The sequence below is a fragment of the Sphaeramia orbicularis genome, chromosome 9, assembly GCF_902148855.1.
Source record: "Sphaeramia orbicularis chromosome 9, fSphaOr1.1, whole genome shotgun sequence".
NCBI lineage: Eukaryota > Metazoa > Chordata > Actinopteri > Kurtiformes > Apogonidae > Sphaeramia > Sphaeramia orbicularis.
In genome coordinates this window covers 29734164-29748131 of record NC_043965.1, presented here as the reverse complement: position 1 = coordinate 29748131, position 13968 = coordinate 29734164, and the positions used below count along the sequence as shown (strand labels likewise).

Sequence of the window (13968 nt, the reverse complement as noted above, 5' to 3'; positions counted from 1 at the left end):
CATTTTAGCTAAAGGTTAACCTCAATGATGACGCACACGTACTCCTATTTCTCTCCTATTTTTTTCTCCAATGTTAATCGCTCCTCGAAACCCCAGAGCAAACAGAGGGAGTGAAGTGAGATGACGGTGAGGCAGAGGTTACAGAGAAACAGAAAGCAAGAAAGTCCTACCTTTAATGTTTACGTCTGTGCCAGGAAGCGCCAAGATCTGAAGCACTGTTTCCACTTGGTTCCTCTTGCAAGCTCTGTGGAGGAGGGTCTCTCCTTCAGCCAGGACACACACAACGGACAAACACACCCAAAAGAGAGAAGAGGCGGAAGACAAGAGAGAAATCCAAAATTAGGGTGTGCCCGATGTCCTGCCCATTGTCCCCCGCCATATGATGAACACACCAATAAAATATCACAGAAATGTCCCCAACCACCAAAAAAAAACCCTGACCTAAAAAAAGTACGACCCGCCAATGAGGATGCGATTTAAGAAGAGTGATGAGAAAAGGAGGGAGATCTTTCAGGGGGAAAAAAAAAGGGATGGAGAAAAAAAATTAAAAATGGAGTTGGGCTAATTCCCCCTCGCTCATTCCTTCTTTTATAGACACAAGGATTTTTCCACTTACAGCCGAGCCCAACAAAGTTAATATCGGGGCAGTCGGCGTGTGAATAAATGTAGTGGTGAGAAAGTGGATTTCCTTCCTGTCCGCTCGTCCCTATATTGTTATTTGAGAGGAAGTTATGGTAGACAGCCCATGCACAAAGACTCGAAAAGGATTCTTCACAGATCCAGGGTTCAAAAGCTCCGCTGGGCATTGCTAGTGTCACCACGTGATATTTAATCAGCTAACTACCAGTGAACAGCCATGGAAAAAACCTCTCAAGGAATCCATTTACATTTTTAAACACAATTTTCCTCCCCCTTCTCCCTTTTTTCCCTCGTCTTTACCCCATCCCTCAGTTTTTCTGATACAATATTAAATCAGGAATATATTAGCAGGCCAGAGCCCCCTCTTTTCATGTATGGCTGAACTTCAGAGGGAAGTTAAAGGCCAAGCATGAGTGGCTCTGTGCTTGCCAGTATAATACAGGACTGCAAAGCCCGTAATAAATGCTTTACTAGCTCTCCCCAGGACGCCACGCCTGTACAGGGGCTCCACTCCAGCGCACTGAGCACAGACTGGGGCAAAGGGAGGTGGAGGAGTGGGAGGGGGAGAACAGGGGGTAGAAAAGAGGAGGCAGTGGAGGATAGAGTGAAAGGGTTTCTTGCATTTCAAAGGATGTAGAGGAAATATTGAAAATGCTGGATCCTATTCATCCTGGTGAATTCCTTTCTTCCAAGAGACGTCTTTGAGGATGCATAAGATGCATTAAACACCATGCACTGGTTTGGAAGAGGTTTAAAAATGAGGGGGGGATGTGAAAAGAAAAAAAAAAATGTTTATCAATCGGTAGATCACATTTGTTTTCCATGGAAATGCAATACTGAGTCTAACAAACAGAAGCAAGTTGAAAGTTGTCAAAAGCAAACAAACATTCAAGCAATGCTGTGTGTTCCTTTCAGAACGAAATGAAATATACAGTGTATATAATGTGTAAAGATTAATTTAAAATCACTTTTGTCAGAAAAGTAAATATAAACTTAGACGACTGGGACATTTTTTTATTTTTCATTTCCACACAGTATAAAATGTTGGTAAAAGTGGAAAAAGCCGGTTCTCAGAGGGAACGAGGTTGAAAATAAAAATAAATAAATAGCACGGGGAAGGTGATATTTGAAATTCAATACTAGTTACCTGTTAAAAACAAAATATCTATAGTAATCTATATAAATTACTTGATCAAAATTTGACTATATTCGTGTTATTTTCCTAACAAATGTTTCAAAAATCTGAAAATTCCTGAAGTCAAACATTAAAACCAAGATATGCAAACCTCAACACAGATTACTGCCAAAGTTCTAGTAAAAGTTTCTCCGCTGAACTTCAGTTAGCATGGGAACATATTGATTTTAAAGTACAACCACCAAGACAAATCACAGGTGTATTGTCTATATATAAACTGTTTACCCAAAAGAATATTGTCAGGTGTAACCCATTCATACATTCATATTTATGTTGTAATTTTATTATGCAACACTGTCACAACATAGGAAGTAGTTACTGCCTAACACTTGATATGGCTACCTAACTCTAACTGCAGGATCAGCAATTAGAGAAATAAACTCCAGACTGATGTTTATTCTGTAAATATGTGCAGGACTGTAAAGGGATATTAGCTTGTAATATATAGAGATGTATTTAGGGAATAGAGCACACTCAGTTGGTTGAACACTATCAGTATCAGTAAAAGTACAGTGGTCAGTCAATGAGGCAAACCCATTTTTCCAATCTAAAAATCCAAATGTACAAACAGAGGGTGAAGCGCAGTCCAAAGTACAGTCTCTAATGAGTAAGCTGTACTGTGTGGCATGTCACTGTTCTACATGGACTGCTTTGCTATTACCAGGCTCTAAAACGCTGTGATTAAACACCCATTCCACTACAACCCATGTGTACACATCCTCGCAAATGCCAGGGCCAATCCACGCACTGTTAAATCACTTTAATGGCTCCAATTTGGACACAACGCCTCTATTATAGGGGTAATTGCATGCTCAGCATTTACAAGCACGGAAAGGATAAATCCGCCTGTCCTTTTCTATAAATCCCCTGTTTCACACTTTAATAGAAAAGTTAAATGTATGTGTTGCTCTTTATATCCCTCAGTCTGCTTGCTGCACTCCTGTAAAGTGTCGCTTGGCCCGCTGATCACTGGAGCAAAAAGCTGCTGGAAGCCTGTAACAATGCTATTTGTCAGGAATGTGCTAGAATGGTATTCTGTGCCATTTATTGGATATATTTAAAACTATATGAAGATTACTGCTGTCGCTGGCTTAAAGAGGGATGGTGGCAAGTATGTTCTCCAAAAATCAAAATTGCTGCTGCTTTCATTGCACTTTAAAAGAACTACTACCCTGATATTAAGGACTCGTCATTTTCATGTCACTGGTAAAGATTTTCACCTAAGCTTTATTTAGTTACATTTATCAAGTACAGGAGTGATATTTTGCATTTTTAAGTGGAATTATGCATTTTAAAACATTTCCCTGTGGTCTACATAAAGTGTAAATGCTATGCTTGGGTCTGAATTCTTCTTTAATTCAACTCCACAGGTCCATCTTCAACCCTATTTCTGAGTAATGACACCAGAAAGGTTGTTTTGAGCGCTGGCCCTTTAAATGCGCATGAGCCACTTCACGCCCCGCTCCCTCCAGGTTGTTGACTGTGCTGCTCTGTCCAGTTCAACCAATGCAAAGTCTATGCAAAGTCAGAAACGCCCATTTCTTCTAAACCGTCCCTCTTCAGATCCATTTATTTTATTGAATTTCTCTGCAGAATTTATTTAGTTCTACTCCATAAATGTCGTTGCCTGTACTGTACCCAATGGTCCAATAAATCAGTCATTAAGGAAAATGACATGTTTTTTTCATTCAGTATATAAACAATATTTAGCTTTTTATTGTTATAGACCCTATCGAAAGAGAAATTCAGGTTCTCGGGAAAATTGCCGCTTATCAATTAATCGTTAATTGATCGATAACGTCAACCAACTAATGATTAATGGATTAATCGATAGTTTGCATCCCTAGTTTGGACATATTTTCAGTTTTTACTACAACCGCTGCTGCTGATAAACAATCATGGGGTACTCAGAGAAATGTTCGTCAGAAATCTTAATCTTAAATATGCAAATGTTGTGACGTAACTTGTTATAAAACGTAACAAATTAAGCAGGAATTGAAACAGGTTGTAGAAATCCACTTGATTTTTGCCGGAATGAATATAAAGATAGCATTGCAGCACCTGGAGGGTTCAAATTCAAATTTTATAAACTGTTAGGGTCCCTAAATACAAAAATAAATGTACCAAAAACTTATAAAAGTGGGTTTAGCAAAATATGATCCCTTTAAATAACAACATAAGAGTCCAATGATGATGGCTGCTAAGGATCATCAGAACAAAGGACATAAAATATCTTGTCAATAGCAGTAAGAAAATGCTCCAGCCAGGCCCAAATGTAACACTCTTTTGCCTCGGTCATGTTTTATACACTCAAAATGGAGAATGGTGCTTCTTCTGGAGACCTTTCTTGCTCAACAGGGTGCTATTAGTTGTAATATACTCACTGTGAATATGCTTGTCCAGTCAGTGCTCATCAGTGGAGCTTTATTTTAGTTAAAATTACTTCTCTCTCTATTTTTGTCTTAAATAATGGTGGCAAAAACCCTCACAAGTGCCCTTTTGTTATTGCCTTTCGGGATGCAGTCACTGTAGCACAATATTTATATCACAACACTTATATCCGTCCAGAGTTGCATTAATTTTTCACCAAGATCTTGTCCTGATGCCATGAAAGTCAGACAACTGGGTAAAGTTGTCTCAAGCACATTCAAAAGATTCTCAGAGGGGTCAGGTTTGGACTCTGTTGTGGCCAATCCATGTGTGAAAATGATGTCTCATGCTCCCTAAACCACCCTTTTACAATGTGATGAAACCTGGTATTGTCATCTTGAAATATGCCTATGTCATGTGGGAAGGAAAAAACCCAAACCTGGTCATTCAGTATATTCAGGTGGTCAGCTCATCATATTTTTTTGGACACATAATGTTGCTGAACCTAGACCTGACCAACTGAAGAAACCCTGGATCGTAACACCACCCCCACAGCCTTTTACTGTATCCAATCCAACTTTATTTATAAAGCACTTTAAAACAACTGCAGTGGACCAAAGTGCTGTATAGAAGAAAAATTAAAACCAAAATAGAGGTATAAAATACAGAATAGATTTAAAGACATAGAAACTGTGCAAAAACAAACAAAAAAAAGTGCTATACAGAAGAATAAATAAAACCCAAATAAAAAGAATAAAATACAAGAGTAGATTAAAAGCCATACAATTAAAAACAACAATATAAATAAAATAAACAAATAAATAGAATAGATAAATAAGAACAACAAACCACTACCAAATAAAAAATATAGAATAAAGATAATACCTTCAAACATCTCACATGGTTTCAAAAGCCTAGAGAAAAGATGGGTTCTAAATGGGTTTTACTGTAGGCACTAGGCATTGGGGTGCAACGGTACAGGTAGCCCAAGGTTCAGTCCATACCTCGGTTCATGGACCATGGCTTCGGTATGTGTTGTGTGTGTAAAGAGAAGTTTTTTTTTTCCTCCCAAAATTAAATTTTTATTTTGCTTATCAGCAAAAACTGAATTTTACAGTAGGAACAAATTATATCACTGCAGTAAACATTATTACCCTTTCTTATTCCTTGACTACTTGTATACAGTCATATAAAACAGGCATGTGCACACAAAGGACCCAAAGAGGGCTTTTTTTTTAAATAAATAAATTCCTGTTCTGCATAGGGATGTAAAAGAAAACGGCAGTAGAAAAACGACAGTTATCTACTGTATGCATTTCCTTGTCAGGGACCCCCGGGAACTTAATAGTGAGTTACTGTGTGTTTAATCATGGGTCAGGTCGGGTCGCAGGTGTAATGTAGGGTACGGGAGGGTGGCGGTGTTGAAAAAGTGGTGGACCCGTGCAGGACTCTGATGTGTGTTGAGTCTAAAGCCACTTCTCTGTCCGCTTCCCCGCGTTTCCTGCTCACATGCATGTTGAGCGAGGGAGTGAGAGAGAGGGAGAAATCAATTGCAAAAAAACAAAAACCCACGGTCCATAACAGCAGATTGTCCCGTGCATGGCAGACTGAACGGTACATGGTTTCCCCAAGTACCGTTGCATCACTACAAGGTAGGATGCGTAATCAGTTCATTTGCCACTCTTCTCACCCTGGTTTGTCCATCACTCTGGAACAGCGTCAATCTGGACTCAGACCACATGACCTTTTTCTATCTCTCCACAGTCCAGTCTTTATGTTCTCTATCAAACTGATGGTTGTTTAAGAAATGAGAAGCTACTCACTGGATTAGTTAAGGTTAAAAAATTTGTTGTAGCTGCAAAACATACTAGTGTGCAACAGTTTTAGGTAGGAATGTAACGATTACCGGTATAATGATAAACCGCAGTAAAATTGCAGATGGTTAGTATTACCGTTTAAATTCTAATTTTCATGATAACCGTGTTTGATTACCGCACTTTTAGGGGAAAAAATCCCATGTAAATATCAGGTTTTATGTCAAATATTTGAGTATAGTTTTAATTTATTACAATTTTGATTTTATATACCTAATATTTGGAACCAATATTCACTTTTAAAGTCTTTGAAAAGGTTCGTTAAGCATCTTTGTGTTATTTATGCAATAAATTGTATACATTTTTCAAATCGGATTTTATATTTTTTTTGTGTGTTTTCTGTCATTTTGTGTTGATATAGTAGGTTAAAGTGAAAAAATAAGGCAGATGAGATAGATGAAGCTGTGCTGAAAAAAAGATACCAAACATGAGTATAGTAAACATTTCTTTATATACTATATAAAGGCAAAATCAAAAGTACTGAAAAATGGCCTAAATAGGCTCAGACCCCTAAGGGTTAATATTTGAATGTTTCTGTCAACAGAAAGTGCATTAAGCCTATTATTTCATTTGTTTGTTTTTTTTGTTTGTTTTTTTCAAAATACAACTTGGTTAAATTATTTCAGTGTGTGTATTAGTACTTTTTGAACATTTTGAGCACAATTTCAACAATACCGTGATAATATTGATAACCATGATAATTTTGGTCACAATAACCATATGAAATTTTCATATCGTTACATCCCTAGTTTTAGGTCACCATTAGCATTGTTAATTTAGTAGGGTTGAAATGAACATATTTTTTCTCATTCTCTTTTCTTCAAATACACCAAGAAAATACAGGAAATAGGTGCACAGCCTTAAAACACACAAAAAAACCTAGAACTAAATAGGTTCTAAAGGTTAAAGTCACTATTTTGTGTGACCCCTGATCCTGTGATAAGAAGAAGCACAAATAGAACCATCTGACGTATTGAATGAAACCAGGTAACATATTAATGCAAAAAATCCAATATTATCTGAGTTAAAGACATAGTAAGTGCAAAGTGAGGTCACACTGAAAAAAAAGGAAATCCAAAAGCGAGGTCATACTTTGGTTCACAGAAGCTTTTGTTTTTACTGCTGTACATTCCTCAAGGAAATATCCAGATTGTATCTTAATGCAGAGACTGGAAAATGCATATATGTGGTCATGATAACTTTACTAAACCAACAAATCTAAAGTTGGCCAAGGACTTTTGCACAGTACTGTATATTAGATATTTTGGGGGGCTGGACAGTGGATATGGTTTATAGATTACCTTAAGATCTTTGCAGGGTTCCAACAGGTTTCTACAAGTTATATTTAAGACCCTTTTATGACTACTTAGAACAGAATTCAATGCCTATTTCACGGCCATACTGGCAAAAATTTGTGGCTCTTAGAATTTAGGAAAATGAATTTATTTACTTCAATGTCTTGATTCCCACTGTTCCAGGTCATTTCTCACCTGGGGCTTCAAAGTTAGCGATAAATGGTTCCTAATTTCAATATAAATTCTCAGGTTGGAATGGGTGGAACTGTTACTTTCTTTGCAGTTTGGACATTTCCCAGACACATTTAAACACAATACAGCAAACAAGTTTATAGCAACATCATTTAAGACCTACCATATCAAATTTAAAACCTTTTAAAGACTTTTTTAAGGTATGAAATGTAGATTTGTAAATTGAAAACTTAAGACTTTTTAAGACCCTAAAGCAGGGGTGTCCAATCCTGGTCCTCGAGGGCCACTATCCTGCATGTTTTAGATGTTTCCCTCTTCCAGCACACCTGATTCAAATGATAAGCCTATCATCAAGCTCTGCAGAAGCCTGATAATGACCGTCAGGTGTGCTGGAAGAGGGAAACATCTAAAACATGCAGGATAGTGGCCCTCGAGGACCAGGATTGGACACCCCTGCCCTAAAGGAACCCTGTCTTTGAATCATGCTTTATTTTTCATTCATGTAGACAAAAAAAAAAAAAAATCAGTTAATCCCACATTACCGATAATTAGAGCTGCACAATATATCGTTTGAGCATCGACATTGCGATAGTCACATAGTCACATCACAGGTCCTGCAATGTAGGAGGCAAATGAACTGAACATGTTCTTATTTAATTTCAAGGGTATGTGACACATATTGCACACAGCGATTCACCTATCACAATCTTTCTTAATCAGTTTGGAGTGATACACTGGTAACAACATTGAAAAATACGACCTATGGCCCTGTAGTTTACCGGCCAAATTAAAAGCTTTGGGAAATGTATCCAGATGCCATTTATTATCACCCAGTTATGTGTATTTATTATATTACAGAAATAGCCCATGTTTTGGTCATATTCCAATCAGATCTGTAAAAAATTCTAATTCCAACTTGATATCATTGATACTTATTTATTGTATCAGTCCACTTCTTATCTCTTATAATGGGAAAATTTTTCAAAGTCGCACCAAATCCAGAATCAGATCTGGATGGAAATAATTGCAATACCTTGTGTTGACATCATCATACAGAAGCTGTATACCAAGTTTGAAGTCAATCAGAACTGTAGTTTGGGAGAAAAAGACGATTAAAATGTTTTCTCCATAAGAGCCCATGTTAAATTTTCCATAAGTTCCTGGATCCAGAAGAAGATCCTGATCAGCATGTGGCCATTATGTTTTGGTCATCTCCCCATCAGGGCTGGACTGTAGAAATTTACACTTGATATTATTTATATTTGCTGAGTTATTGCATCGATCCACTTCCTATCTCTTATAATGGGGAAATTTTTCAAAGTCGCACCAAATCCAGCATCAGATCTGGATCCAAATAATTTCACTAACTTTTGTTGACATCATCATAAAGAAGCTGAATACAAAGTTTGAAGTCAATCGGAATTGTAGTTTCGGAGAAGAAGACAATTGAAATTTTTGTAACGGACGACAGACAATGACAGACGCCGCATGACGACAATAGTTTACGGCCTGTCGGCCAGTAAGCTAAAAATGAGCAATGAACATGAGAATATCAGTGTACACGAAGACTTGGTGCCAAAAAGAAAAGCGTTAGTTATCTGGAATTATTTCGGCTACAAGAAGGATGATGTGGATGATGTGTCGACAGTGCCTTGCACCTGTTCCCAAAACGAGAGGAAACACAACTAATTTGTTTGACCATTTACGTCAGCACCACACAGCTATTATATCCTCCTGAGTATTTTTTCATATCGTAATATATATCCCAGGGTTAAAAAAAAAAACCCACAATGTCAGTTTTTTCCAGTATCATGCAGCCCTACAGATAATACTGCCAAAAAATGAATATATACAAATCTAGATTCAGCTTTTATACCATGATGCCCAATCTTAGCTCTTATATGAGAAGGCATTTCTGATAATTGTAAATGAGGCACACAGCATATACTATCAGGAGTGGATTAAAAGTGCTCAGCATTGAGTATGACCTGCTGAACGGTCTTTAAATTCAGTGGATAGAATAGATTGAGATAACTGACTAAGCATCAGTGAAAGTCTGCCATTCAGTCTGATCACTGGAGTTACAAAACTTTATCTCACAATGCGTAGACTAACTCACGCTGCTGACAGCAGTGGGAGTGAAGCTGCAGCTCTCTTCAACTGACTTCAGCTGAAGATGAAGTTGGGTAGAGTTGTGCTATGAAAGATCACCAAATAATATGTACTGATGGTACAAGAATGATACAAGTGTACACTGCTTCAATCAACAGTTGGAACAAAAGGTAGCAGAGCAAGAAAAATGAGTGACAACAGCCTTTAAAGTGCAATAACACTAACACATTTCTATAGCGATTTCTTTGTGTAAAAAAAACACACGAGTAGTTTAATTGACGTGATGCTTAAAACAAACCCATTTTAGCATGCATTCAAGCTCAGCAAGTATTGACACTCAACAAACGACATGACTGATTTGTATTGAAATCTCTGCTGAGCTTTCAGAAGCAGACGCAGGATCAGAAAACAGAAGTTCATCCCAAATCCCTGAACCCCTCTCAGCTACTTTGACAAAGACACCAAGGTTCCAGGAGACGAGACTGATGCTCCAAAGCAAAGAAATGCAGCATGCGGTATACGAAAGCAAGCTTACATATGTGGGTGAGAAAGCCTGGAGTGGGGAGAGAGAGAGAGAATGGGATGAGATGGGATGGGATGAGAGGGCGAGAGGGGAGGATGCTGTGCCGATGGTTCATCAAAAATTAATGCCGACCGCATCGGTATAGGGATCACGTAGTGGAAAAACAACACATGCCAACAGCCTTGAGTCTCCTGCCTCAGCCCTCCTTCCCCCACTCCTCTCCTTTACCCTCCACCCCTCCTTCACTCCGGCACAGGGCCTTTCTGATCAGGTGGAGGGGGGAGATATGAGCTCTGACACCTTCGAGAGTTCACACAGAGTGCCATGCCTCTAATTGCAGGAAGTTCCACCAGTGCAGCCTCTGTATATCTGCAGCGCTACCCTAATTGCTGCATTTAATATCCCTAAAATGGAGATCTGAGGCGCACTGTGCGTACTAATATGCGTCATTGTTTTGTGTGAGAAACCCATTATTTCTGTCTTTGCCATTTATTTATTTATCTATTACTGTTTTAAAAGGTGAATAAGACATGAGGAAAAAACAAAACAAAACAAAGAGCACAGTGTTGAATTTCAATGTGAAGGGAACAAGCGGAGGAGGTGGAGGTATATTATACAGAGGTGGCGACGCTGTCCGATCTGTGCTCTGAATGTCCACAGCAGGCCCACGGATCCAGCCAAGTTGCCCTTTGAGCTGACTAGATGGGAGTGCGGTCTGATGCAAATCAATCACTTTCTCCATACATTATGTGCTCTTCATTAAACAGAAAGTGATGACAGAGCTATCATGTCCCTCTTTACTGATGACCTAGTGCAGTGCATTAGTCCATTAAAAGTCTGCTCCTTGCAAATGTGCTGCTATATGGCCAAGCCGTGGTGTGTATGTGTGTGTGCGAGAGTGTTTGTGCATTTGTGTGCATCATACCTGCTGCATTGACTCGGTTCAGACCTCTCAGCGTGTTCCCTTTCTCCAAGCTACTTTCATTCACCCTGACCGATGTGCTCTGGATACTGTATGGAGAAATGGGTGGATATGGTTAAGGGAATGATAAGAAACTGTACAAAAAAGTATATATAGAATTAGAACTGAACAATGAACAAAAAAGTTTTATTACAATTGTGATAAGTTCTGATTTTAGAGGGAAGGGCAATTTTTACTTTTCATTCTCACCATAAAATTATAAATAAAAACAATACTGATATAATTTTTTTTTAAAAATGTTTTTACGTTATATACCTGTTGTGAAGCACATTGAGGCTGCACTGTGCATGAAATATGCTCTATAAATGAAGTTGAAATGAACTGAATTGATATGATTTCGGTAGAGTTTAGGCTCAACAAACATTATCCCTTACATCTGTAGAAAATTATTCAAAGGCCAGAGCACCTCTTTACCACCACAATGCTTAATTTATAATGATATGCTGTGACCTAGTTTATACTAATCAAAAAAATGCAGCTCTCCTGATTTGGGTATTGCCTTTGCCCATATGGCAGTCCCAATAATATTTGGATTAACTGTTTAGCTTAGTCCAAAGTTTCAATGGCTATTTCAGCCTGACAGTAAGGATAGCATCACTATACTGTGAAAAGTGTCATTAGCAAATGAATCCCTTGTGGCGCTATATCATCTTATATGAAATCTGACAATATCTGTCAAACCCCTACTGTGTTAGCCACACACACTTCACACACACAATCCTCCACCACCGTCTCCAAAGCGCTTTTCCTCCCACTTAACGCCTCAAACACAGAGACGGAGAATTCGATGTGAGCAAGCACATTAGGAGGAATAACTAGTAAAAGAAAGTGAAGCCTCTTCAAAGTAGTGGCGTGCTAATAGCTGTGGGCTGTCACTAGTCCTGTGAGTGGGTATGGGAGATCTGCCTGCATGAAGCCTGACAGGTGTCTGTGTGTATAGGTGTGTGCACGTGCGTGTGCGTTGCATTGAAGCGGAGTGCCATCCGTATTACAGGGAAGAGGCTTGTTCCCTGGTAATTGGCTTGTTCAGAAGCCAGGAAGGAGCTCCCAGCAGTGAGGAGGAAACACACGTCCTGTCACGCTGCTTGTTATTAGCAGGGACAAGGCTGAGAAGAGATGAGACGCGCTCTGTGTGTGTCTGCGAGTCCATAAGTGTGTCTGGGAAGAGGCCGTACCACTTTTCATCTCAAACCACTTCACCCAAGTGTCCCCTGTCCATATAGGCTGGCAGCTGTGGAGGTTGACAATACTTGGCTTGTATACGCCCCAGTCTCTTCTTCCCTCATGGTCTACTTTAGGAAGGCCAGCATGCTGTCAGCAGCCAAACTACCAATTTTAGGCCTGGGGCAGTGTTTGCCCTTGGAGGCAGACTCTCAAGAAACTTGTGAGCAATAATGAAAGTAATCACAAGAGTATGTCCAGTGCAAGCAGAAGCTATGCATTACATTTTCTACTTGTAAAGGCCAAGAAAAGGCCACAGATTCAGTGGATAAAACTTCTTTAGTTCCTGTTGCTTGTCTCTTGTTGGTGTGGTTAAATAGCTGTTTATAAATTCACAGCTGGTATTAAGTATATACAGGTCTGCTTGCAAGAAGCGCAGCCAAAGTAATGTCATAAAGGAAATGATAACAGTTATATCGAGAGCTTGATTAAGCAAGAGGAAACCTCAGTGTAATTACAGCTTCCCTTCTGCTTAAAGCAGTCGCTGCCACACGCCCAGCCGGCAAGTCAACCGGCCATCTAAACAGTCGGTCAATCAGCCGGCCTGTCAGCTCGGTATGGTTTGGACGGGTGCCCTGGTGCCAGGCTGTCTGTTGGTGCAGAAACCAACTCGTCATCTCTCATATACTTACGGCCGCCTCAAGTCACTGTAAAGGGTCTAATACATTCGAACAGCCAGACATGAATGATAAAGGGATCATGTGGCTCTCCTCAACCTTTATGGCCCGCTCTAGCTTTTTTCATAAATCTAATACCAAACATCTTGCCAGGTTTTTTGTTTTGTGCTTCACTGACAGCTTGAGAGGGCAGATGAAACGGAACTGAAACCACTTAACATCCCCACATCTCAACTGAAACCACATCCTCATTTGTGCTATTTATATTTACTCTTTTTTTTAAAAAATTCCTTTATCTTTTATAACATTATAAACTAGTGACAAATGTTCTAACAGTAATTATAGTTGATTTCTTACATAACACATTTAAATAATTTCACTGAATCATAGTTCTTTTGTGTAACTGGGTTGAACCAACACAGACAATTGAATTAAAAATGTGCGGAGACCGCGGAGGGTGTCAAGATGCATCTTTCACATAACATGTTTTAATTGATTAAGAGTGTCAACAACTATGCAAATATGCTGCATAATATCACAAAATGAAACCTCAAAAATGAAGAAACAAGATTCCCTTTCTATTTCTGCCCTCTATTTATGTTCCTGAATTCCTTGTTATTCTTTTAGGATCAAATTATTTCAGGGCGGCCTTTGACTTTTTTTTTTTTGTCTCAATCCTACAGAGAGTACTCCTTGTGTAATTCTGTCTCGATTTTGTGCCCAAATAAAGAAAAACCTTAAAACTGGCTGAAAGTAAAAGGGAGCAATGTTGGAGGAAGGGGCGGGGTCTGGTCAGCGCATGAACCAGTAGCCTTCGTATGAACCTGCTCCCTGGTGACTCTTGCCCTTCTCCAGGCCAAATACCTGCTGGTGGAACAGCAGATGTCTGATATGGGGTATGGGGAGAGAGTGTGTGGGTGTGTGGGTGTGTGTGTGTGTGTGTGTGTG

At 39.1% G+C, this 13968-nt stretch overlaps 1 protein-coding gene across 1 annotated transcript in view; it reads right to left on the bottom strand.

The window, feature by feature from the left end:
- The window catches only part of slf1 (SMC5/6 complex localization factor 1), a 43935-nt gene that overhangs the window by 17443 nt on the left and 12524 nt on the right, over positions 1–13968 (bottom strand). Inside the window, exons 15-16 of the mRNA XM_030143431.1 lie at positions 11126–11211; positions 171–263 (exon numbers count right to left, since the gene is read on the bottom strand). Of these exons, the coding sequence (XP_029999291.1) occupies positions 171–263; positions 11126–11211 (179 nt within the window). The remainder of the gene's footprint in view (positions 1–170; positions 264–11125; positions 11212–13968) is intronic.